This window comes from Hippoglossus hippoglossus, chromosome 6 (genome assembly GCF_009819705.1).
Source record: "Hippoglossus hippoglossus isolate fHipHip1 chromosome 6, fHipHip1.pri, whole genome shotgun sequence".
NCBI classification, from domain to species: Eukaryota; Metazoa; Chordata; class Actinopteri; order Pleuronectiformes; family Pleuronectidae; genus Hippoglossus; species Hippoglossus hippoglossus.
Genome location: NC_047156.1, coordinates 598,688 through 625,411, shown reverse-complemented (window position 1 = coordinate 625,411; position 26,724 = coordinate 598,688). Strand labels below are relative to the sequence as shown.

At 43.7% G+C, this 26,724-nt stretch overlaps 3 protein-coding genes across 4 annotated transcripts; all 3 read right to left on the bottom strand.

The window, feature by feature from the left end:
• Positions 1 to 70: 70 nt before the first annotated feature.
• Positions 71 to 5,880, bottom strand: LOC117763131 (E3 ubiquitin/ISG15 ligase TRIM25-like). Its single transcript, XM_034588039.1, has 2 exons — positions 4,216 to 5,880; positions 71 to 1,872 (listed from the first exon to the last, which is right to left on the bottom strand). Exons 1-2 carry the CDS (start codon positions 5,878 to 5,880, stop codon positions 187 to 189), a joined length of 3,351 nt encoding a protein of 1,116 aa, XP_034443930.1. The 3' UTR covers positions 71 to 186.
• A 4,098-nt stretch (positions 5,881 to 9,978) lies between these two features.
• Positions 9,979 to 14,027, bottom strand: LOC117763727 (CD59 molecule (CD59 blood group)). Its single transcript, XM_034589094.1, has 3 exons — positions 13,694 to 14,027; positions 12,447 to 12,548; positions 9,979 to 10,350 (listed from the first exon to the last, which is right to left on the bottom strand). Exons 1-3 carry the CDS (start codon positions 13,746 to 13,748, stop codon positions 10,151 to 10,153), a joined length of 357 nt encoding a protein of 118 aa, XP_034444985.1. The 5' UTR covers positions 13,749 to 14,027; the 3' UTR covers positions 9,979 to 10,150.
• A 3,513-nt stretch (positions 14,028 to 17,540) lies between these two features.
• prdm11 (PR domain containing 11) lies at positions 17,541 to 26,468 on the bottom strand. Of its 2 annotated transcripts, none has more exons than XM_034588626.1 (7): positions 26,261 to 26,468; positions 24,834 to 24,908; positions 24,481 to 24,740; positions 24,338 to 24,405; positions 23,485 to 23,672; positions 21,400 to 21,894; positions 17,541 to 20,189 (listed from the first exon to the last, which is right to left on the bottom strand). In XM_034588626.1, the coding sequence occupies exons 2-7, from the start codon at positions 24,859 to 24,861 to the stop codon at positions 18,028 to 18,030; spliced, it is 3,201 nt and encodes a 1,066-aa protein (XP_034444517.1). In that variant the 5' UTR covers positions 24,862 to 24,908; positions 26,261 to 26,468; the 3' UTR covers positions 17,541 to 18,027. The 2 variants fall into 2 exon arrangements, with proteins under 2 accessions (XP_034444517.1, XP_034444518.1); XM_034588627.1 differs by having other exon boundaries at positions 24,834 to 24,901.
• Between the last annotated feature and the right edge of the window lie 256 nt (positions 26,469 to 26,724).

The window sequence follows — 26,724 nt, the reverse complement described above, 5'->3', positions numbered from 1 at the left end:
AGATTTCTGTCTTTACAAAGTGAGAACTGAATATGTGTGATAAAGGAAGGTCAGTGTTTGATTGACAGCTGATCTCTGTGCGGAGCAGAAACGTCACCACGACGAACTTTGATCAACAAACATGGAGACAGAAGAAGTTAAAGATTTAAACACAGAATCTAAATCACTGCTTTTAATGACTCGAGTCTATTTGAGTTCACACAACTCAGCTGTGGATCCATGATAATCAAGCCTAACTCCAGCATAGAGAGGCTGAGTGAATGTGGTCTGGACTCTGTGGAGGAGAGTCATGGTGCCAGAGACGCTGTAGAAGGACAGAACACCTGCACTGTGATCCAGGTACACTCCTACTCTGGAGGACCGAGGACCTGACACTGGAGTCCTGATGCTGTTGTAATAAAAGTTATAACTGTTTCCACCACAATATAACATCCAAGATTTATCATTGAATCCAAATCTACATTCATCTGAGTCTCCTGTTCTGCTGATATTCTTGTATGTGACTGCTACATCAACTCCTCCTCCGAACACCCCCACCTCCACCCCCACCTCCCAGTAACAACGTCCAGTCAGACTCTCTCTACTCAGGACCTGATACCAATCAGTGAATCTGTCTGGGTGATTAGAATAAGACTGTTTTTTACTCATATTTGTTACTTTTCTGTTTCCCTTAGATAATAACAGATGTCTGTTTGCTGTGTTTGGATCCAGTGTGATTTCCTGTGAATATCTTAAGAAGTCAGCTCTGGTCTCTGGCTCTGGTTGTGGCAGTAAAACATCCACTTGAGACACAATCTGTAAAATCTCTGTCTCTGTCTCACTCAGAATGTCCTGTAGTCGACCTCTGACCTGGGACACGGCTGCTGTCACGTCCTCAAAGTACCTCAGAGGACGGATCCTGATGCTGGATGAGTGTGTAGATTCACTGAGTGGTGACAGTGAGGGGTAGTTGTGTAGAAACTGGGTGTGATCCTCTGTGTCTGCGAACTGCTTCAGTTCATGGTCTTTCCTCTTCAGCTCAGTGATCTCCTGCTCCAGTCTCTCCTGAAGCTCTCTGACTCGACTCACTTCAGTTTCCTGCTGGGATCTGATCTGCTGCTTCACATCAGAGCTTCTTTTCTCCAGCAGACGGATCAGCTCAGTGAAGATCTTCTCACTGTCCTTCACTGCTTTATCAGCAGAGCCATTGACGGCCTCCACCTCCTGTGGAAGCAGCTTCACATCTTTCTCTGTGTCCTGGACTCTCTGCTGGATTGTTTGTCTCCTCAGCCCGAGCTCTCTCTGCCTCTCAGTCCTTTCTGCTGCAGCTGACACTGTGTCGTGGCCTTTATGTTCATCCACAGAGCAGAGATAACAGATACACTGCTGATCAGTGCGGCAGAACATCTTCATCACCTCATCGTGACGAGAGCAGATGTTCTCCTGGAGCTTCTCCGAGGGCTCCACCAGCTTGTGCTTCTTAAATGGAGCTGACTGAAGATGAGGCTGGAGGTGTTTTTCACAATAAGAGGCCAAACAAACCAAACAGGACTTGAGAGCTTTCAGTTTTCTCCCAGTGCAGACATCACAGGCCACATCTTCAGGTCCAGCATAGCAGTGATCAGCAGGAGCAGCTTGGAGTCCAGTCTTCTTCAGCTCCTCCACTAAATCAGCTAACATGGTGTTTTTCCTCAGGACAGGCCTCGGTGTGAAGGTCTGTCTACACTGAGGGCAGCTGTAGCTTCCTCTCTCCTCCTCTTTGTCCCAGTGGGTGTTAATACAGCTCATACAGTAGCTGTGTCCACAGCCAGTAGTCACCGGATCCTTCAGTGGATCCAGACAGATCGAACAGCAGAATCTTTCTCTGTCCAGTTGATTTTCTTGCTGCGCCATTTCAGCTGGTGCCAGAGACTGTAGAACAGTTTCACTTCCTCTGAACAGATACAGATCTCTGCTCCTCCCCCTCTCGTTCACTTCCTGCAGTGACTCAGCTCCCACAGTTCACAGCTTGTTGTTCACTGGTTCTTACACTTACACATCTGTGAAGGGAGGAGACACAGACACATCCTGACTGGGATGAGCTGGTTGTCAGTTTTTATCTGTGTTATCACATTTCAAAGTGAATAGTTGCTCTGGGAACTGTCACATTCAGCTCACAACAACACAGGTTGTAAGATTCACATTCTTCAAAGTTTCCAGAAAAGTTAACGAATCTTTTCAATGGAATAAAAAACAACTTACAAAGTGCTTCACAAACGAAAAACACAAGTAAAAATACATTAAAACACACGTATGAAAGAGTCAAAGTATAAAAACACTACAGGTGACAGAAATGTAATCGTGACCACACTTTAAAAACTAGAATTAGATCAAATCGTGGTACGATAACAGCAGGTTTGAAGTTTGGATTCAAAGGAAGCTTCTGACTCAGCCTGCTGTATTTCCTCAGGTTGTTTCAGAGTCTCAGACTCTTATTTCTAAAGCTCTGTCCCCCTCAGTGTTAAGCTGAGCTGTTACAACAGCACATGCAGCCAGAGATGATACAGACTTACAGCAAAGTTAATGGAGTTCTGAAGAAGAACAATGACAAAGAGCAAAGGAACCATGTCAACAACTGTTCAGCTTCTATCAAAGAAAGTGATAAACTGCTCAAACTGTTTCTATATAATACAAGTGACACCAAAGTTCTTTCTGTTCTGAAACAGTTGATGAAGTTTGTCTGTGACGGAGCAAAGAATCGATCCCAGTCGTCAGGAACCTGATCCTGAGTGTTTTTACCGTTTACTGTTTTAACTCTGCAGAAATTACAAAACCTCTTCAAGCAGCAAAGTTTGTTTTGTGGGTTAAACCTCGGACAAATTTGGTGTCAAGCAGTTTTGATCCAGTCTGGATTCAAACTGTACGACCCAGGAGCGTCTGTCCGTGAGGTGACGACGTGAAACACTGAAGCAACACGACAAACTCGTTGTGAAGTTTCATCCTCATGAAAATCAACAGCACGATAAACACAACGACCTCAAGTCCACAACATCACAATATCTCCAATATGTGGCTTGTGTGTCAGGACTCAACTCAACGTCTTCACCCTGAAACTTCACCAAACCATTATTTCTCCACTTCTTTAAATCTGTGTGACGAACTCTCTTCATCCACTGAGATCACAAACAAGATCTGGGTTTTGAAAATCAGCGAGTGGAAGAAAACTTTGCTCATTTGTCTGCGATGAAGCTGTTTTAGTGCAGAAAAGCTGCAAAGACAGAGACTGAACATGAAAACTGAGGTTTGTGGAGTTTCAGGAGGAAACTGCCTCAGTTATTCTCTCACAGGAGTTTCACTTTGTCTCCATCAGCTTTGAATGAGATCCTGGAATGAAGACAAAAGAACAGACTGGATTTATTCTTTATTTCAACTTTCAGCTTCTTCACACATTACATTTTTATTGCTTTATACATATATAAGAGATTTAAATGTATAATCACATGTATAAGAAACACATGTGATGAGAGCTGCAGGACAAACCCTCAGGGACTCGATCAGGACACTGTCCAATGGAACTGCTGGTTCAGATCAGGAAAATCAAAAAGAACAGAAACCTACGCAGCAGCAGATCAATATGCCCGTTCACTAAATATGTAAATACAACGAGGACGAGTGGATTCACACTTTACAGAGATGAGCCGTGATAAAAACAAACCAGGTTCCACATTTACAATGAGACCAAACATCCCATAACACTGATGCTCTGTAAATCCAACCAGAGTGCAGTTGGTCTGTTGGACATGTTGACGCTCTGAGTTCATTGATCACTTCATCAGTAAAGTCTGTTCAGTGACTCTTGTTCAGTGATTTCATGGACACACAATCAGTTTGTTTCACCTCCGTCTCACATGTGGAAAAGAAAAGAACAAATAATCAGCTCATTGATGAGGATCAGGATCGACACAGGTTCTAAAACATCACACAACCTGATTTCTACTTTGATTTAGAAAACAACAGCAACATTAGTTCTTTCAAACACATTCATGTCAGTGTAATTATAGATTTCTGTCTTTACAAAGTGAGAACTGAATATGTGTGATAAAGGAAGGTCAGTGTTTGATTGACAGCTGATCTCTGTGCGGAGCAGAAACGTCACCATGACGAACTTTGATCAACAAACATGGAGACAGAAGAAGTTAAAGATTTAAACACAGAATCTAAATCACTGCTTTTAATGACTCGAGTCTATTTGAGTTTACAGAACTCAGCTGTGGATCCATGATAATAAACCCTAACTCCAGCATAGAGAGGCTGAGTGAATGTGGTCTGGACTCTGTGGAGGAGAGTCATGGTGTCAGAGACTCTGTAGAAGGAGAGAACACCTGCACTGTGATCCAGGTACACTCCTACTCTGGAGGGCCGAGGACCTGACACTGGAGTCCTGATGCTGTTGTAATAAAAGTCATAACTGTTTCCACCACAATATAACATCCAAGATTTATCATTGAATCCAAATCTACATTCATCTGAGTCTCCTGCTCTGCTGATATTCTTGTATGTGACTGCTACTTCAACTCCTCCTCCCACCTTCACCTCCACCTCCCAGTAACAACGTCCAGTCAGACTCTCTCTACTCAGGACCTGATACCAACCAGTGAATCTGTCTGGGTGATTAGAATAAGACTGATCTTCACTCATTAATGTTACTTTTCTGTTTCCCTCAGATAATAACAGATGTCTGTTTGCTGTGTTTGGATCCAGTGTGATTTCCTGTGAATATCTTAAGAAGTCAGCTCTGGTCTCTGGCTCTGGTTGTGGCAGTAAAACATCCACTTGAGACACAATCTGTAAAATCTCTGTCTCTGTCTCACTCAGAATGTCCTGTAGTCGACCTCTGACCTGTGACACAGCTGCTGTCACGTCCTCAAAGTACCTCAGAGGACGGATCCTGATGCTGGATGAGTGTGTAGATTCACTGAGTGGTGACAGTGAGGGGTAGTTGTGTAGAAACTGGTTGTGATCCTCTGTGTCTGAGAGCTGCTTCAGTTCATGGTCTTTCCTCTTCAGCTCAGTGATCTCCTGCTCCAGTCTCTCCTGAAGCTCTCTGACTCGACTCACTTCAGTTTCCTGCTGGGATCTGATCTGCTGCTTCACATCAGAGCTTCTTTTCTCCAGCAGACGGATCAGCTCAGTGAAGATCTTCTCACTGTCCTTCACTGCTTTATCAGCAGAGCCATTGACGGCCTCCTCCTCCTGTTGAAGCAGCTTCACATCTTTCTCTGTGTCCTGGACTCTCTGCTGGATTGTTTGTCTCCTCAGCCCGAGCTCTCTCTGCCTCTCAGTCCATTCTGCTGCAGCTGACACTGTGTCGTGGCCTTTATGTTCCTCCACAGAGCAGAGATAACAGATACACTGCTGATCAGTGCGGCAGAACATCTTCATCACCTCATCGTGACGAGAGCAGATGTTCTCCTGGAGCTTCTCCGAGGGCTCCACCAGCTTGTGCTTCTTCAATGGAGCTGACTGAAGATGACGCTGGAGGTGTTTTTCACAATAAGAGGCCAAACAATTCAAACAGGACTTGAGAGCTTTCAGTTTTCTCCCAGTGCAGACATCACAGGCCACATCTTCAGGTCCAGCATAGCAGTGATCAGCAGGAGCAGCTTGGAGTCCAGTCTTCTTCAGCTCCTCCACTAAATCAGCTAACATGGTGTTTTTCCCCAGGACAGGCCTCGGTGTGAAGGTCTGTCTACACTGAGGGCAGCTGTAGCTTCCTCTCTCCTCCCCTTTGTCCCAGTGGGTGTTAATACAGCTCATACAGTAGCTGTGTCCACAGACAGTAGCCACCGGATCCTTCAGTAGATCCAGACAGATCGAACAGCAGAATCTTTCTCTGTCCAGTTGATTTTCTTGCTGCGCCATTTCAGCTGGTGCCAGAGACTGTAGAACAGTTTCACTTCCTCTGAACAGGAACAGATCTCTGCTCCTCCCCCTCTCGTTCACTCCCTGCAGTGACTCATCTCCCACAGGTCACAGCTTGTTGTTCACTGGTCCTTACACTTACACATCTGTGAAGGGAGGAGACACAGACACATCCTGACTGGGATGAGCTGGTTGTCAGTTTTTTATCTGTGTTATCACATTTCAAAGTGAATAGTTGCTCTGGGAACTGTCACATTCAGCTCACAACAACACAGGTTGTAAGATTCACATTCTTCAAAGTTTCCAGAAAAGTTAACGAATCTTTTCAATGGAATAAAAAACAACTTACAAAGTGCTTCACAAACGAAAAACACAAGTAAAAATACATTAAAACACACGTATGAAAGAGTCAAAGTATAAAAACACTACAGGTGACAGAAATGTAATCATGACCACACTTTAAAAACTAGAATTAGATCAAATCGTGGTACGATAACAGCACGTTTGAAGTTTGGATTCAAAGGAAGCTTCTGACTCAGCCTGCTGTATTTCCTCAGGTTGTTTCAGAGTCTCAGACTCTTATTTCTAAAGCTCTGTCCCCCTCAGTGTTAAGCTGAGCTGTTACAACAGCACATGCAGCCAGAGATGATACAGACTTACAGCAAAGTTAATGGAGTTCTGAAGAAGAACAATGACAAAGAGCAAAGGAACCATGTCAACAACTGTTCAGCTTCTATCAAAGAAAATGATAAACTGCTCAAACTGTTTCTATATAATACAAGTGACACCAAAGTTCTTTCTGTTCTGAAACAGTTGATGAAGTTTGTCTGTGACGGAGCAAAGAATCGATCCCAGTCGTCAGGAACCTGATCCTGAGTGTTTTTACCGTTTACTGTTTTAACTCTGCAGAAATTACGAAACCTCTTCAAGCAGCAACGTTTGTTTTGTGGGTTAAACCTCGGACAAATTTGGTGTCAAGAAGTTTTGATCCAGTCTGGATTCAAACTGTACGACCCAGGAGCGTCTGTCCGTGAGGTGACGACGTGAAACACTGAAGCAACACCACAAACTCGTTGTGAAGTTTCATCCTCATGAAAATCAACAGCACGATAAACGGAACGACCTCAAGTCCACAACATCACAATATCTCCAATATGTGGCTTGTGTGTCAGGACTCAACTCAACGTCTTCACCCTGAAACTTCACCAAACCATTATTTCTCCACTTCTTTAAATCTGTGTGACGAACTCTCTTCATCCACTGAGATCACAAACAAGATCTGGGTTTTGAAAATCAGCGAGTGGAAGAAAACTTTGCTCATTTCTCTGCGATGAAGCTGTTTTAGAGCAGAAAAGCTGCAAAGACAGAGACTGAACATGAAAACTGAGGTTTGTGGAGTTTCAGGAGGAAACTGCCTCAGTTATTCTCTCACAGGAGTTTCACTTTGTCTCCATCAGCTTTGAATGAGATCCTGGAATGAAGACAAAAGAACAGACTGGATCTATTCTTTATTTCAACTTTCAGCTTTTTCACACATTAGATTTTATTGCTTTATACATATATAAGAGATTTAAATGTATAATCACATGTATAAGAAACACATGTGATGAGAGCTGCAGGACAAACCCTCAGGGACTCGATCAGGACACTGTCCAATGGAACTGCTGGTTCAGATCAGGAAAATCAAAAAGAACAGAAACCTACGCAGCAGCAGATCAATATGCCCGTTCACTAAATATGTAAATACAACGAGGACGAGTGGATTCACACTTTACAGAGATGAGCCGTGATAAAAACAAACCAGGTTCCACATTTACAATGAGACCAAACATCCCATAACACTGATGCTCTGTAAATCCAACCAGAGTGCAGTTGGTCTGTTGGACATGTTGACGCTCTGAGTTCATTGATCACTTCATCAGTAAAGTCTGTTCAGTGACTCTTGTTCAGTGATTTCATGGACACACAATCAGTTTGTTTCACCTCCGTCTCACATGTGGAAAAGAAAAGAACAAATAATCAGCTCATTGATGAGGATCAGGATCGATACAGGTTCTAAAACATCACACAACCTGATTTCTACTTTGATTTAGAAAACAACAGCAACATCAGTTCTTTCAAACACATTCATGTCAGTGTAATTATAGATTTCTGTCTTTACAAAGTGAGAACTGAATATGTGTGATAAAGGAAGGTCAGTGTTTGATTGACAGCTGATCTCTGTGCGGAGCAGAAACGTCACCACGACGAACTTTGATCAACAAACATGGAGACAAAAGAAGTTAAAGATTTAAACACAGAATCTAAATCACTGCTTTTAATGACTCGAGTCTATTTGAGTTTACACAACTCAGCTGTGTCTCCATAATCAAGCCTAACTCCAGCATAGAGAGGCTGAGTGAATGTGGTCTGGACTCTGTGGAGGAGAGTCATGGTGTCAGAGACTCTGTAGAAGGACAGAACACCTGCACTGTGATCCAGGTACACTCCTACTCTGGAGGACAGAGGACCTGACACTGGAGTCCTGATGCTGTTGTAATAAAAGATATAACTGTTTCCATCACAAGATAATGACCAAGATTTATCATTGAATCCAAATCTACATTCATATGAGTTTCCTGTTCTGCTGATATTCTTGTATGTGACTGCTACTTCAACTCCTCCTCCCACCTCCACCTCCACCTCCCAGTAACAACGTCCAGTCAGACTCTCTCTACTCAGGACCTGATACCAATCAGTGAATCTGTCTGGGTGATTAGAATAAGACTGATCTTCTCTCATATATGTTACTTTTCTGTTTCCCTCAGATAATAACAGATGTTTGTTTGCTGTGTTTGGATCCAGTGTGATTTTCTGTGAATATCTTAAGAAGTCAGCTCTGGTCTCTGGCTCTGGTTGTGTCAGTAAAACATCCACTTGAGACACAATCTGTAAAATCTCTGTCTCTGTCTCACTCAGAATGTCCTGTAGTCGACCTCTGACCTGGGACACAGCTGCTGTCACGTCCTCAAAGTACCTCAGAGGACGGATCCTGATGCTGGATGAGTGTGTAGATTCACTGAGTGGTGACAGTGAGGGGTAGCTGTGTAGAAACTGGGTGTGATCCTCTGTGTCTGCGAGCTGCTTCAGTTCATGGTCTTTCCTCTTCAGCTCAGTGATCTCCTGCTCCAGTCTCTCCTGAAGCTCTCTGACTCGACTCACTTCAGTTTCCTGCTGGGATCTGATCTGCTGCTTCACATCAGAGCTTCTTTTCTCCAGCAGACGGATCAGCTCAGTGAAGATCTTCTCACTGTCCTCCACTGCTTTATCAGCAGAGCCATTGATGGCCTCCTCCTCCTGTGGAAGCAGCTTCACATCTTTCTCTGTGTCCTGGAGTCTCTGCTGGATTGTTTGTCTCCTCAGCCCGAGCTCTCTCTGCCTCTCAGTCCTTTCTGCTGCAGCTGACACTGTGTCGTGGTCTTTATGTTCCTCCACAGAGCAGAGATAACAGATACACTGCTGATCAGTGCGGCAGAACATCTTCATCACCTCATCGTGACGAGAGCAGATGTTCTCCTGGAGCTCCTCCGAGGGCTCCACCAGCTTGTGCTTCTTCAATGGAGCTGACTGAAGATGAGGCTGGAGGTGTTTTTCACAATAAGAGGCCAAACAATTCAAACAGGACTTGAGAGCTTTCAGTTTTCTCCCAGTGCAGACATCACAGGCCACATCTTCAGGTCCAGCATAGCAGTGATCAGCAGGAGCAGCTTGGAGTCCAGTCTTCTTCAGCTCCTCCACTAAACCAGCTAACATGGTGCTTTTCCCCAGGACAGGCCTCGGTGTGAAGGTCTGTCTACACTGAGGGCAGCTGTAGCTTCCTGTCTCCTCCTCTTTGTCCCAGAGGTTTAATAATTCTAGTTATATTTAAAATCTACTGTATTTTAGTTAATTGGTTTTAACGGCAGGTTAAGATTTCGTCGTAGTTTTCGTTTAGTGACGTCACTTCAGCCTCGTGTTTGTCACAGGAAAAAAGTGGTTGAAGAAGATGACATCATACGTTACCTTGTTTCCGTGTGGTGACTCCGTGATGACAACATGAATGTGATGCAAAAACACAACACTTTAACTGTCTAGTTTGTTTATTGTTAAACTAATATAAAAAAGTTTTTAATCTGAGAAACAGGAAGTTACAGAATCGACTAAAAACAAACAGCAACTCTCACTTTAGTTCATGTTAACGTCACAAAACATCAGTAATGATCATGAACCAGTTTATGTAGCCGCAGCGTCTTCAGGTCCAACAGCACCAGGCGCTCAGCAGGGACCCCAGCAGCGCCAGGATGGGCGTCGCCATGGTAACGGCATGGCTGGAGTTGCACAGGTTGCTGCTGCAGCAGCGGTAAGTGAAGCCGGAGATGGCCGGGAACATCTGGGTGAGGCGAGAGTTATCACAGTCTGTGTATCTGATGCACTGACGGATGGTCTTTCCACCTGGAGACAAAGAACACACACACATATATCTATATATATATATATATATAACCTATGTCATATGTGATATATCTACTGATAAATCTGAATTATATTCAGCCTCTATAATGAGCTGCAGGAAAACACTGATCCCAGGTCTGATAAAGAGAAGTTTTTGTTTGTATGAAAGTGCTGAATGTACTGAAACAAAAGTGTTAGGTGGTGTCAACCCTGTAAAGATGGACTTTAAACATATTTACTGAAACAGTCAATACACCGTGGAGTAAAGGAAATGTGGGGGTATGTCTCCCACAAGCTGGACTCAAACTCCACATGGCCACATGGTCTTCAAACATGTCATGTGGTGCGACCGCGATTTATCTTAAAATTAATTAATTTCCTTAATATGCTTAACATTTTTTTTACAATTTCTCAATAATATAAAGTCATTAGAAACAAAGTAGTTGCATTCTTTAGATTTTTTGTAAATAATGATCTCATATTTTGGTTCTATAACGTCCCCGTCCCCTTCTTAAATGTAGTTAACAGACTTATTTTTCCTGTGAAGCGAATAAAACTGATACAAATGTTTAAAAAATACCATTCATTTAAGCATACTGTATCAGTGATTCATATTTCAGCCACAGAAATTTTATATTTTACTTAAAATTGAATACAGGTCTTGGTATTATCGGTTACACCACATGAGTGGTCGCTCCAAATGATATGAAGACCTCCTATCGTTTAAAGAGATCAATAAACAATAAATTCCATACAAAAAATTGATTTAAACCAGATTTTATAAAAATTTCATAGAATTTTCATGATCACAAACATTTCATCAACATTTTTTAAAATAAAAATCTCATCACAAACATTTAAGTGCTGCACACATTGTTATGAACAAACATTTCATTAAACTTGACGTGTGAAAGTACGTTGGGCTCCATCTGCATCAAGTTGGTTTATGATGCAACTTCCTGTCTTTGACTGGTTTCAAACATCAAAGTCCCAAATTGGTCCTTTGTTGATGGTCGTACCACATGATATTTCATAAAATGGACGTCATCGGACAAAGTCTGTTTGTATACTATGATGGAAATATGAATGCAAATGCTTTGCAATTTTGTACAGGATTACAAAATACTTTGGAAATCCTGCCAAATATGGCAGAAAATACATTTGAATAGATTTTGAGTAATTTCAAAGAAGTTTTCAAAACACTAGTCATGGCCGGACGGTCGCACCACATGATATTTTGACACTTTAAAAAACAGAAACATTACAAATAACTAATGCTTTTTGGAAAATTAAAGTGTGTACATATACGGGAAAGGTACTACATATATATGGTATTTCTTTATGTATTTAAACCTTTTTTTAACTGAAGAAAATGCAGTCGGACAGAAAATCTAGGCGTCAGGTCCGAAACAGGACGTTGAGGGTCTGACTCCTCCGTCCTTCTGACTCCACCCACATGACTACGTTATCGTTTGAAAACTCATCATCTCTGCTGCAGTTTCATCTGACCTCCGATTGGTCAGGCTCCTGTCACATGACCCCCTTCTACAATAAAACCACCAGCATCAGCCTGAGCTTCCAGAGTAGAAGAACATGGAGAATCAAAGGGTCATTGACCCTGTTGTCTTTGTTTACAGCTGTTAGTTAAAGTCTCTATTTTACTATGATACAGCTGTTTACATGTGGAGGACACCAGATGTTCTTCAATCTGTTTACACAGGACCAGTGTATGTGAGTGGTCACATGATCTGTGTTTTCAGGCCTGTGTGTGGGCGGGATTAAAACTGATAGGAACAGAGATGGTTTTCAAATTAAAACCTATTTGTGTGGATGTAGCGTCAGGAGCTTTTCAAATCCTGACTAACATCAAGTGAGAACTGGAATCAGAGAAATGAGCCGAGTGAGAATCTTTAAGAAAAACTTCAAACATCGTTCCTCTAATCTTCATGTGACCTTCAAACCGAACTGGGTTTTATTTGAAACATTTTATTTGTGCTTTACTGGAGGCCATGTTGTTTCTTGTATGTTTGAATGACTGAATGACAGTTTTCTGTTCTTTTAACTGTAAATGATTCTTAATTATTATGAACACTGACCTCGTTCACTCAGAGAAATACAGGAGTCCTCATACGTGCACTCCTGGACGTTCTCACAGCGTCCGGTGTAATCCGAGCATTTGTAGCAGCGAAGTCCAGATCCTGCAGAAGAAGAAACTGGTTTTACTTTCATCAGCTCGACGGACCGAGGTCAACCATCAACAGGAAATTATGTGTTTTATTTTGACGGGTCAAAGAGGCATCAATACTCAGGTTTAGTTCAGACACACACAGGCACACACACACAATTAATATAATTTATAATATTATATGTGTGTAATTATATATATATATATATATATAATTCAATCAATCAGACAACACACATCAGTAATAATTTCAGCATTACAGAATTATGTCTGATATTTCAGTTGAGACACCAACAGGATCCTGTGTGTGGATCATGTGTGTGGATCATGTGAGTGGATCCTGTGTGTGGATCCCGTGTGTGGATCATGTGTGTGGATCATGTGAGTGGATCCTGTGTGTGGATCCTGTGTGTGGATCCCGTGTGGATCATGTGTGTGGATCCCATGTGTGGATCCCGTGTTTGGATCCCGTGTGTGGATCCCGTGAGTGGATCCTGTATGTGGATCCCGTGTGTGGATCCTGTGTGTGGATCATGTGAGTGGATCCTGTATGTGGATCCCGTGTGTGGATCCTGTATGTGGATCATGTGTGTGGATCCTGTATGTGGATCATGTGTGTGGATCCCGTGAGTGGATCCCGTGTGTGGATCATGTGTGTGGATCCCGTGAGTGGATCCCGTGTGTGGATCATGTGTGTGGATCCCGTGAGTGGATCCCATGTGTGGATCCCGTGTGTGGATCCCATGTGTGGATCCTGTGTGTGGATCATGTGTGTGGATCCTGTGAGTGGATCCCGTGTGTGGATCATGTGTGTGGATCCTGTGTGTGGATCATGTGTGTGGATCCTGTGAGTGGATCCCGTGTGTGGATCCTGTGAGTGGATCCCGTGAGTGGATCATGTGTGTGGATCCTGTGTGTGGATCATGTGTGTGGATCCTGTGTGTGGATCCTGTGTGTGGATCATGTGTGTGGATCCTGTGAGTGGATCCCGTGTGTGGATCCTGTGAGTGGATCCCGTGAGTGGATCATGTGTGTGGATCCTGTGAGTGGATCCCGTGAGTGGATCATGTGTGTGGATCATGTGTGTGGATCCCGTGTGTGGATCATGTGTGTGGATCATGTGTGTGGATCCCGTGTGTGGATCCCATGTGAACTCACCCAGATGAAGCGTCCCACAGCAGAGCAGCAGGAAGAGTCCGAGGCAGAGCTTCATGTCGTCTCACAGATCGACCTGAAGCAGACTGGAGGACGGAGCCACAGCAGCAGAGCGTCCGGCTGGTTTGGTGTCCGAGCTTGTTCCACTGTCACTGAACTCCCCCTGAGGAGGATGGCAGTGGACTGAGAGTGGCTCTTTGTCCAGGGGCCCACAAAGACCCCCTGTCTGAGCAAACATCCTCCTCCTCCTCCAACAATCAGTGTTCATGTACAGCAAAGGTCTCGTCTCACTGTGGATCTGCTGAATCCATCATGTGTCTCCACTGATAAACATCTTTCATTCCAATACAAGTAACTGTGGTGACTAAAGTACTGTGGTGTTGGTATATTATATCATATTGTATTATATATTGTATTGTATTGTATGATATGATATATTATAATATTACTTAAGCATCAATGTCTACGCAGCATTTTAACGTGTTACTTATGACATTATGACATTTAGACGGTGGTTTGCGGGTGCCGAGGTTTCTGTGTGTGTGACTGTGTCGACTGTTCTGTTGTTTCTATCGGTTCCAGGGCGTGACGCTCAGCTGCTGCCTCACAGAGCAGCGTCTGTATCTGCGTCCAGCCCGGAGACCTTTTGTCCAGACCTTCACTCTTCACTCTAACTACTTGACTTTGAACACTGGAGGACGAACGTGAAACCATCATTTATTCTTTCTCCGCTTTCCCCTCATTCTCCACCAGGAGGCGCTTTGGTCGCACTTGACACTCGAGTCAGGGATCACGATCCAATAACTTGTATATAAAGAGATAAGCAGAGTGAGACCCCTAGTGGCAGATGTTACTGCATGTTTGAATCTGTGCAGTGAACATTAACACGAAACACCCGAGACCAGGTCCACATCCATTCCTAACTCCTAACCCCTAACTCCTAACCCCTAACTCCTAACACCTAACTCCTAACACCTAACTCCTAACACCTAACTCCTAACCCCTAACTCCTAACCCCTAACTCCTAACTCCTAACCCCTAATTCCTAACACCTAACTCCTAACACCTAACTCCTAACCCCTAATTCCTAACACCTAACTCCTAACACCTAACTCCTAACCCCTAATTCCTAACACCTAACTCCTAACACCTAACTCCTAACCCCTAATTCCTAACACCTAACTCCTAACACCTAACTCCTAACCCCTAATTCCTAACACCTAACTCCTAACCCCTAACTCCTAACCCCTAACTCCTAACCCCTAACTCCTAACTCCTAACCCCTAATTCCTAACACCTAACTCCTAACACCTAACTCCTAACCCCTAATTCCTAACACCTAACTCCTAACACCTAACTCCTAACCCCTAATTCCTAACACCTAACTCCTAACACCTAACTCCTAACCCCTAATTCCTAACACCTAACTCCTAACACCTAACTCCTAACACCTAACCCCTAACTCCTAACCCCTAACTCATAACTCCTAACCCCTAACTCATAACACCTAACCCCTAACTCATAACACCTAACCCCTAACTCATAACCCCTAACTCATAACTCCTAACCCCTAACTCATAACACCTAACCCCTAAATCATAACCCCTAACTCATAACACCTAACCCCTAACTCATAACACCTAACCCCTAAATCATAACCCCTAACTCATAACTCCTAACCCCTAACTCATAACACCTAACCCCTAAATCATAACCCCTAACTCATAACACCTAACCCCTAACTCATAACACCTAACTCATAACTCCTAACCCCTAACTCATAACACCTAACTCATAACACCTAACCCCTAAATCATAACCCCTAACTCCTAACTCCTAACACCTAACCCCTAACACCTAACCCCTAAATCATAACTCCTAACCCCTAACCCCTAACCCACTGATCAGGTGACGTCAGCTGATTGGTTGACAGTCAATGACAGTGAAGACGACAGTTTCACCAACGTCCTTTAATTCGCTGCTGAACCACTCAGACGTTTTTTAGAGCTTCATTTGAATATCGAGTGTTAGCGGGGGTCGGATCTCCTGCTGACGCCTGTTGTCCGTGTCCGTCACCCAAGCGAACACATTTCCTTCCTGTCGGGCCGAGCGGCAGCAAAGTTTTTGTTCTCTGATGAAAATCTTCTCACGTCCCCTGGAAACCAAAACTTCCTCCTTCAGACAAAAACTTGGAGAAACTCTAATGAGATGGAGCAGGAGTCTGTGACAGCCCCCCCCCCCGACCTCTGACCCCAGCAATGTGGTGGAACGTCAAAAGAAGTTTGAAGAAAGATGCTCAGATAAAATGTATTTTAATCTGTAATATGCATCAGAAGCAGAATAGAAAAAAACAATGAGCAGAGAAATAAGTTTGTTTTTGGTTCATCCGCGATAAGAAGTTCAGCATAAACCAAACTGAAAGCAGCTCTGGAGTCAGATTACAATCAGCCACGGTATCGTGAAGAGAAAGTCAGAATAAGAGCACAACAGTGATTAAAGCGACTGAGCTCGATGCTGCTCTGACGTCACATCTCACACAGCTCATCCCAACATTAGCAACCACGTGCAAACAACACACACATGCACAAAATATCCATAAAATCATAGACACACAGCTTTTATCTTTCAGTCACATGAAAGGATTCAACAGCTCAGAGCGTCACGTCGTCATGACAACTTCAACAGTTTGAAAAATACACTTGTTATTACTGCTCAGTAACGATCGACTGCCTCTAATTAGAACCCCTTAAGGATTATTGACCACCGATGCCGACATAAGGTCGGGTGTTCATTTGTTTCTGAAATACTTTATACAATTTGTTGAAATCCTCGTCATGTCCTGATAGATTCAATAAATAAAGTCGTCTGAAAAACCCCGGAAAAAGTCGGTGTCTCACAAGACAAAACAAACATGACCAATCAAATTAAGGATTGTCTGTCACTAACCGTCTGTCTGCATTCACCCTGTCTGTCCTCTCACTGCACGAGTCTTCAGATGGAGAAATCACCTCTGAGACCAGAGTGAGACGTTAGCGAGTCACAGAGAAGTCATCTTGAGTAGTTGTCAGTCAGTGATGGAAACAGGACACCAGGGTGCGACAGTGAGGTGACCGAGCGCCCCAGTTTTGGTTCATGATGTCAATATGACGGGAAAAAACAGGAAGGCAAATTCCTCTACTGGCAACGGGAAAGGAAAAAAAAAAGCGTACAGCCAGGAGTTTTGTCATATGAGTTTAGAGTGTAGCCTGCTCTTGCCAGATTTTCCAGGATTACCAACAATAGCTTTAATAATACCTACATATACAACTTAAGTGCTAAAAGCAACACTTGAACATCTTCATGCAGTTTTATGAAACGTTTGGAAACCGAGCTTTGGTCAAACAAAGAAGATGCATCAGTGAAAAAGAACCTAGTTCAAACATGTGCCGCAGTGCTAAACAAATATTATGGCCGAGCAGGTGAGCACCTTTTGCTTCAGTTCTTGCATTCAGTCAAAATGTCACAATCCTCAATTCAAGAGAAAAATAGTCTCTTTAAAAACCAGTTGAAAAGCATATACAGTTTACACAGTTTGTACAGTGTGAAGCAGGCTGTGTATTTCTAATTGAAATATAAAGCCTGTTCTCATCCCAACACTCGTTTGATTGTTCCTCATGTGAAACTGACTCCAGTATTTAACTCGTGTGGGTCGGACTCATCGGTGAAGGAACACTTCTCCTCACCGGCGACACCCAGTGGCCGAAAGCTTTACGTTTTCAGGTTATCGTCCGTCCCATTCTTGTGAACATGATATTTCAAGAACTCCATCAAATAAATTTCTTCAAATTTTGACCAGTTGTCACTTGAACTCAAAGATCAACTGATTCAATTTCAGAGGTCAAAGGTCACATTGACCTTATAATAATCTGGGGAAAAATGTATGTCGACTGAATCTGTGCAGTTTGGCGGAGGTGTACAACCACGGTGCGGTTCTTTCTTTTTTCTCTACAGGTGAAGCAGAATCTGTGTCCAGGGACCAGAACTTGGCGCTGGAAGCTTCTGGTTTCTGTTTCTAGTTCGACCAATCAGGTTTGAGCTGGAACACATAGTCTGAAATATATCGACTATTGACTTTTTAATTCATCTACTTTATATAGCTATTGATCGAGATTAGCCAAAATATCAAAACATCTTGCGTTTTATATGGATAAACGTTCGACTCGTGATAAAAGACAGAACAGAGAACGGAAGACAAAGTCTCATATCTACCCAGCGGCTAATTCCTCGTCTGATGATTTCCAAAACTATACTAAAGATCAGCTTCCCATTAACTTAGCTAACACCCCTGGGAGTGCCTGTTAGATGTCTGGGTAAAACTCTGTGTTGACGTCAACACTATGCAAAACAGACTTCTGATCAGCAGTTGACATCCTGTTCAACACCTCGGTTGACAGAGAGTAACTGTTGCCAGACTTCTCCTCGAACCAGCTGTCCAACGCTCGCTTCCCGTCGAAGCTGGTGATGGACGGTCCGTTAACTGCCACGGTCAGAAGGTCGTTCATCTGCTCCAGGGTCAGCCGGGAACGGTTGTTCTTGCACATCTTCTGTAGAGAACCTCGTCCTTTATCGCAGCAGGCCGTGGAACTTGGCAGCACCCTGACAACCTGCACAATCCGGTTCAGCAGAGGAAAACGCTGCTTGTACCTGCAGATGTGACTGATGACTTCTTTGAAGCCATTCATGCTGTAGTAGTCTGCTTTCAGATCCTTCCATTCCACCACCAGGCAGCCTCTGAACTCTGTCCTGGCCTGGGAGCTCTCTTGACCTACAGAAGGAATGGACTCCAGATGTTTGAATATCAGCTGGATTTCCTCCTGCCCGTAGGCTTGAAGGTCCTCCCGGTTGTGAGGCCATGTGGACAGGTCCAGGACCTTGCAGGCTTTGGCAAATGAGCGGCTTTGCAGATCCAGCCTCTGGGAGAGGATGCCTTGGCTCTTGTTGCAAATCTTTTCTCGGATCGACTGAAACTTGGACTCAGCAACACGCAGATTCTTCAGAGCAACGCCGTTGAAACTTTCACGGAAGTTTTCCTCGAACTCCTGTAGATACTCTCCAGGGCAGTCCACCAACTGGCCTATCTCCTGAATGGCCTCCTCGACTTTGGCTTCCACCTGTGACACCAGCAGGTACTCTCCCTGGAAGGTGAAGGCTAACCGTGAAAGAACCCCTATGATGTCCAGGAGGAAGTAGATGAGCTTTACTGATTGATAGTCCATGAGGAACTGGAGGAGAGTGAGAGCGATGGCTGCAGCATCAGCTCTCTGGGTCTGGCTGCTGATCTCCTTCAGATGGGCAACTACCTCCAAGTAATCTTTGATGAGTGCATTAAGGACATTTGGTTCTCCAATGATCCATCGAATGGCTCTGATGTCTCCAAGGAACTCCGTCTCCTCTGACAGTGTCGGAGCAGTTGACCGTAGCTCGGCCATCATACGAGGGGAGTAGCGGTAGAAACTGAGGAGTTGCTTAAGGTTGTTTTCCAGGTCCTCAAGACAGGAGAGCTCCTTCCCACTGATAGCATCCAGCACCTCAAGATGAGGCCGATGGATCATGATGGGAAGACAGAGGATCCAGGGAAAAGACTTTTGCACAGCTATGTACAAATTGGCTCTCATTCCTGAAGAGATGTTAGTACCATCCACCCCCAGACCCACAACCATCGAGTCCTGAAACCTGAGTCCCAGAACGCCAAAGGCTCGTTCTATGGCCTGGAGATATCCGTCCACACTGGCCACGCTCAGTCTCTGCAAGGACAGGAACTCAGTGTTGGGTGAGCCCTCATTGGTTATGAACTGCACATAGACCGCCACCATGTCTGAGAAGAGGTCGTCATTCTGGGCATCCATTATGATACTGAGAAAGGGAGACAGGCGCATCTTCTCAGCCAGGTCTTCTTTTAAAGCCCGGGAGATGTGGTGGATCAGCATCTGACAGTCTCCTTCATTCATGTACTGATCCACCACTTTGAGCTCACATTTCTTCAGCAGCTCTGCCAGTGGACGGAGGTCTGAGAAGGGCCGTCCCTCCAGGGCCAAGTGGTACGCTGCGTTGAACAGCAGCAGCATGTTCTTGCACATCTCCTCTGTCTTCTCTGGGTGCATGCGCAGCTTGTACAGCTGCAGACACTTCTTGTGAAGGTTGCTCTGGCTGTGGAGCTTGATTGTGTGGATTTTGAACTGCTTCGAGCCAATGATGAAGGCGGATGTTCGGGATGACTGGACGGTGTACTGGCGGCAGACGTGGCACCACATCTCATTCAGGGTCGGTGAGTAGCGAAGGAACCAGAACTTTTTTAGCCACTCCTGCTTGAAACGACGAATCCGTCGGCCTCCTCCAGAGGAAAGCTTCGAAGAGTCCTCTGTAAAAATCACAAGATCTGCAGCAATCGACTCATCAGCCGAGTCCACGTCCTGGTCGTCTTCGTCCAGAACCACCTGGGTGGGGGTCAAGGGGTTCATCCCTGAAAACACAAACACAATCATCTTCCAGTCATTTTTGTTTGGTTTAGATTTAAATTTCAAAATTTGAATAATATTATTACCGATCAATTTGAACTTGTTATTGTGATTTTTGGTTGTGGATGGAAGCCACTTTGACCCAGACTGAAATATCTCAAACTTTACTGCAGACACTCATGGTCCCCAGAGGATCAATCCAACTGATCCTCTGACTGGTCTTTGCACAACAAGTCTGTATTTATTGTGTGAAATTTCGGCATATAAAAATATATACGACCTAATTTGTGTCAATCACACACGACCCCGAAACTTTAGTCCGCCATTAAAGTTTTCAGAGCATGTTGGATTTGCTGCGTTGTTCACATCTGTCTGTCGTGTCAGGGAAATGTTTGAGGTGTTCAGGATCAACTGGATCACAGACATTTGTTTTCTATTTAATGTGTGGTCTCAGAGCTGGGAGCGAATCAAACTGGATCCCGATGCCCTGAAACCGAAGTGGAAATGATCAGAAGATGAAATTCTCCTTGTTCCTGACGGCTTCTCAGGATTAGATGGACCCAGTCGTTAGTGAGACGATCACAGATCCACCCCACTGCTCCATCTGATCTCAGATCATCAGAATGAATAGAACAATAAAACACATCGGACTCACTGAACTTTGAATCCTTAAGAATATTCTGTCTGACATTTGAATTAGAAATAAAAATATGATAATATCCTGAATAAATAAAACATGAATAAAATAAACCACACAACCAAAACCATAAATATAATGGACTCTGGCTCTGCTCTTAAATAAATATGAAACATTTGGCTCCGGGTTTATGTAACCAGCTGTAAACAGGACGGTTATTGTTCAGATGACAAACTCGACTAACTTGTGTCTGGAGCCCTGATGAGGTTCATACGCTTTAAGGAAAATCTCTCATTGACTATTGGACGGATCGATATGAAGCTTGCACAGTTTCATCACGTCCAGAGGATCAATCCAACTGAGTTTGGGGATTCTCTGACTTTCATCCCTCCATTCGTCTTTTTAAATTGTATTTGAAAAGATATTAATGAAAAACACTCACATTAGATAAAATCAGTTTCCATGAAGAAAACACATTGTTGATTTAAAGAATCAAGTTCACATCCAATTAAGACAAAGAACTACAGGTCTGACAAAGTCTGGAATAATGGGTCCAACAATTACTTTTCAAAACCTACCTTGAAAGTCTTCGATGGGTCCTTGCTCAGGGTGGGGGGGGGCCTGATCGCGATGGGTCTGCTCGGACATCGACGGACCGACCACGCCCGCCTGTTCTCCTCTGACACGGGAAAGCTCCTCCTCCAGCTCCAGGATCCTCCTCTTCAGCTTGACACAGTTGGGGCAGAAGGAGGTGGAGGCCTCCTGGTTCCCCTCCTCCTTCTCCTCTGCCTTCAGGTTCAGGACGTTGGAGCCGCTTTCAGTCGAGTTCAAGCCCAACCAGAGCGCTGGCACTTTGCACTCACTGTGAAGGGACGACTGGGACCTGAACTCGCTGGGCTCCACTAGAGAAGCTTCGAGGACATCTTTGAAGATGAGGTCTATCTTCTTCCTCTTGGCAGGAGGCTGAGTGTCGGACTCGTCACTGGGTTGTTTACTGGGGCAGGCTTTGCCCTGCACAGCTGACTGCAGGTGGTCTCTCTGCACATTGGGCAGGACCTCTGGCTTCCTGGTTTCTAGAAGAAAACAGTTTTCAGATTCAGTGTCACTCTTCTATTAGCAGGCCCATACTGACCATCAGGAGCACAACGTGGCTTCTTGATTCTTAGGAATATTCTGTGTTTATTATTTTCATAATTTTACAAACTTCTTGACCAAATTTTTCATTTTAATTGTTGCGATTGACTGATCTTATGATGATAAACACAATTTCTACAATGACAATAAAACTCAACTTCAAACCTGGAATCAGTTTGGATCCAGTTCAGTTTTAACTGGAATATTGAGCTTCGCAAATAGAAAACAAATGTCCCCACGCCGCTGTAATAAAAGATGAGTCGCTCCATTATAAACTGTAGAGCAGGGAACAGATGTGACATTAGCACCACCTGCTGGAGAACAGATGTGCTAACTGGCCTCCAAATACAGCTGCACCTCAGTTTCTCCTAAATGTGTCACACTGACATCCAGAGGATCAGAGTCTGTTCAAGTGACGGACAAAAGATCACAGCCACACCACATGAATAAGAGATTTATCTTTGTAGTCACTGACTCACAATCACACAGCTCAGCTAAAACATGAATTTAAACCAGCGTTTATCTCCAATATTCAGTGAGGAAACTTTTAAAGCTCCACTCCAGCAGCATATTACACAAACAACCTAGAACTCTTCAATGATCCTCAAAATGATAGATTCAAAAGGGTTTTCAAGAAAAAATTCCCAATGCCATCCCCGGTCAACTCTCCTCCTGTCAGGTGACCAGCAAAAGCTGTTCATAAACAACATACATCTGGAAACATAAACTCCAGAAAACTGTGCCCAGACATTTCTCGTTTGTCCTGTGAAGCAGCAGCAGCTTGTTTCTGGACATGTTGTGTAGTTAGTGTTTGTGAAGCAGCAGCAGCAGGTTGTCGGGTCCGACTCGTTCAAACAGGAACATGTGGGAACATCCAGGCGAGGGGCGGAGCCTGTAGAGCAACAGGGGCGGAGCCTGTAGAGCAGCAGGAGGCCGGACATGACGTATAAACTCTGCTGTGGAAAGATCAGTGTTGTTGTTTACAGCTCATCCACACCGGCGTCGGCCCTCATCACCAGAAGATCTGGAACCTCCTCGTGTTTCCCAGTGGACGTCTTCGTCTTCTACGTGTACGGCTCCTCTTCTTCATCCTGAGATGTTTGTGTTCTTCCAGTTTCACGTCTGTTATGTTCAGCTCATATCTTAAAGCAGCTAAACTGAATATCAATAAATACAATTTAAAAAATCTGATATTTTTTATTACATTACATTTCATTGAGCTGACGCTTTTATCCAAAGCGACTCACAATAAGTGGATCAACCGTGAGGAACAAACCCAGAACAACAAGAAAGCCAAACCACAAAGTGCGATAGGTAAGTGCTACTAAAGCGCTACTTCTTTTTTTTTTTTTACTTTTATATATATATATTTTTTTTTGTTCAAGGTATAGTCGAAGTTCATGATAAACGTGAACTCCTCCACTGAAGACTTTGTAACACAGGTAACACTACGACTCCAGCTGCCACACAACAGCTGTAAACTCCAAACTGAAGGAGCCTGCGTTCATCTCTGTGCTGAAGCATCTCACCTGAGTCCAGGTTGCAGTTGATGCTCCCCTGCAAAACACAGTGAAGCCGCTGGACGTAATCGTCGCTGTACCAAACCCTCAGCTTGTCTCCTGCCACCAGCCTCCGACACACTCTGAAGTAGATGCTTTTACAGTGTTGGAACGCCGTCAGGTTCCTGTCGCTCTCCTCAGACGAGGTCCGGACAAACCTGCAGGAAACACGAGGATCACGACATCAGCATCAGAGGAGACGTTCAGTTTCCATCAGGTCCCGAAACAACAGTGAACCTGTGATTCTACGGAGTGAATTCATTCTGTGAGGAAAATAGATTCCAACGTGTAAATTATAGTCTAATGTTGTTTATTTACTTGTAAATTATGTTATAGAAGTGGCTCAATGTTCCTCTCACGCTACATCTTTCATCAGGCGAAACCCCGACTGATCAGAGGGATTCTGGGTAGAGGAGTGTTCAAAGTGACCAATCAAAGGAGAGGAGCATCAGCCACTGGCTCCACCTCCAAAGTCTCAAAGTTGTACTTGATGAGCGAGCGACTGTCGGCCGGTGTTGAGCAGTTGCGTGTTGGTTTGTGTGGTTTTAAATAAAAGTTATTTAAACTTCAGTTTGTTTGACTTGTTCAGCCACTTCCTGTTCTTCCTCCACTATCTCACCTGACGTCACAGGTTGTGTTTGACAGCACCGTCAGATGTTTAGCACCCAGTGTACGACGCTATCAACCACCTCCATTCTGTACATGGCTGTTTAAACTGAGACACCTGCAGGTAGAAACAGGAACTGCTCCATACAGCTGCTGTGTGTCAGCACATCTGTGAAAAACATGAATGAAACATCAAGTGTCAAAAAACAAACATCACCTCATCCAGTTTGCTTTGGTGTCATCACTGCCATCGATGGACTGATACGTGTTGTCTACATCAACAACCTGCAACAACAACAGAAACCAGAGGTTTAGAAAGGAGTTGCGTGTGGAGGCTGCTTTCTGATTGGTTGGACTCACTATCCAGGAGAAGAGGCCGGATGATTTGTCTTTAGACACCAGCTCCCCCTCATACGGACCGAACACCGCCCCCTTGGGGATGGTTGCGTCCGCACAGCGAACATCCACCTGACTTCCCTCTGAGAAGACCTCCAGACCTCCTGGGACCGTGAGAGCCGCCCTGTTGGCCAACCCCGGGATGGCGGGCGTGTCAGGGACAAACAGAGGGGGCCCGTGTGACGGACACTCGTCCAGGAAGTGGTCCTGACACTCCTCGCAGACTGTGGACAGACGTCAGATCTTTGAATTTATAAACAACAAAATAATTTAGGTTCAGTGGTTTTTCCCTGATGGAAGAAACTGAAGTATCTTACACCAGAGATCCAGAGGCTGCTCGTTCATGGTGGAACCATAATGATGAGAGAACCCACTTCACCGCCCACTGTGATATAAACAAACACATATATATATATTTATATATACAGTCACTGATCATCTTTATATACAGTCACTGATCATCTTTATATACAGTCACTGATCCTCTTTATATACAGTCACTGATGGTCTTTATATACAGTCACTGATCATCTTTATATACAGTCACTGATGGTCTTTATATACAGTCACTGATCATCTTTATATACAGTCACTGATGGTCTTTATATACAGTCACTGATGGTCTTTATATACAGTCACTGATCCTCTTTATATACAGTCACTGATCGTCTTTATATACAGTCACTGATCATCTTTATATACAGTCACTGATGGTCTTTATATACAGTCACTGATGGTCTTTATATACAGTCACTGATCCTCTTTATATACAGTCACTGATCATCTTTATATACAGTCACTGATCATCTTTATATACAGTCACTGATCATCTTTATATACAGTCACTGATTATCTTTATATACAGTCACTGATGGTCTTTATATACAGTCACTGATCATCTTTATATACAGTCACTGATGGTCTTTATATACAGTCACTGATGGTCTTTATATACAGTCACTGATCATCTTTATATACAGTCACTGATGGTCTTTATATACAGTCACTGATCATCTTTATATACAGTCACTGATGGTCTTTATATACAGTCACTGATCCTCTTTATATACAGTCACTGATCCTCTTTATATACAGTCACTGATGGTCTTTATATACAGTCACTGATCATCTTTATATACAGTCACTGATCGTCTTTATATACAGTCACTGATCATCTTTATATACAGTCACTGATCATCTTTATATACAGTCACTGATCCTCTTTATATACAGTCACTGATCATCTTTATATACAGTCACTGATCATCTTTATATACAGTCACTGATCCTCTTTATATACAGTCAGTGATCCTCTTTATATACAGTCACTGATCCTCTTTATATACAGTCACTGATCATCTTTATATACAGTCACTGATCATCTTTATATACAGTCACTGATGGTCTTTATATACAGTCACTGATCGTCTTTATATACAGTCACTGATCATCTTTATATACAGTCACTGATCATCTTTATATACAGTCACTGATGGTCTTTATATACAGTCACTGATCGTCTTTATATACAGTCACTGATCATCTTTATATACAGTCACTGATCATCTTTATATACAGTCTGTGGTTCCTCTGGTCGGTACAGAGTTGAACCGGTCAGGTTATATATATATATATATATATCAGGTTATATATATATATATCAGGTTATATATATATATATCAGGTTATATATGGTCCGCTCGGTCTCGATCAGCTGCCCTCAGTGACACACACACTGACCCACCTGGTGCAGACAGCGGGGACACGGGGCTTCTCTCCCGGGGGAAGCGTCGCTCTCACCCGGACACTGAGCTCCAGCCGCCGCCTCCAAAGTTTCCGTTAATTCACACAACGACTGTTTCCTCGATCTGTGGCCATCTTCATCACAGGAAGTGACGTCAGAGGAAGGAGGCGCCAGCGCGGGAAATAAAGCTATGTTTAAGTTTCAGTGAGAGACACAAACACACAGAGACACACACACACACACACACACACACACACACACACACACACACACACACACACACACACACACACACACACACACACACACACACACAGAGGAGGAGGAGGAGGAGCTACTGGCTGTTCAAAAACCTCCAGTGAGATGAATTTAAATATAATATACGAATAATTCATGTATCATATTTAACACTTTGGTTATTTGTGTAAACCAGCGAAACATTTGACCAGTTAACTGGGCGTTTG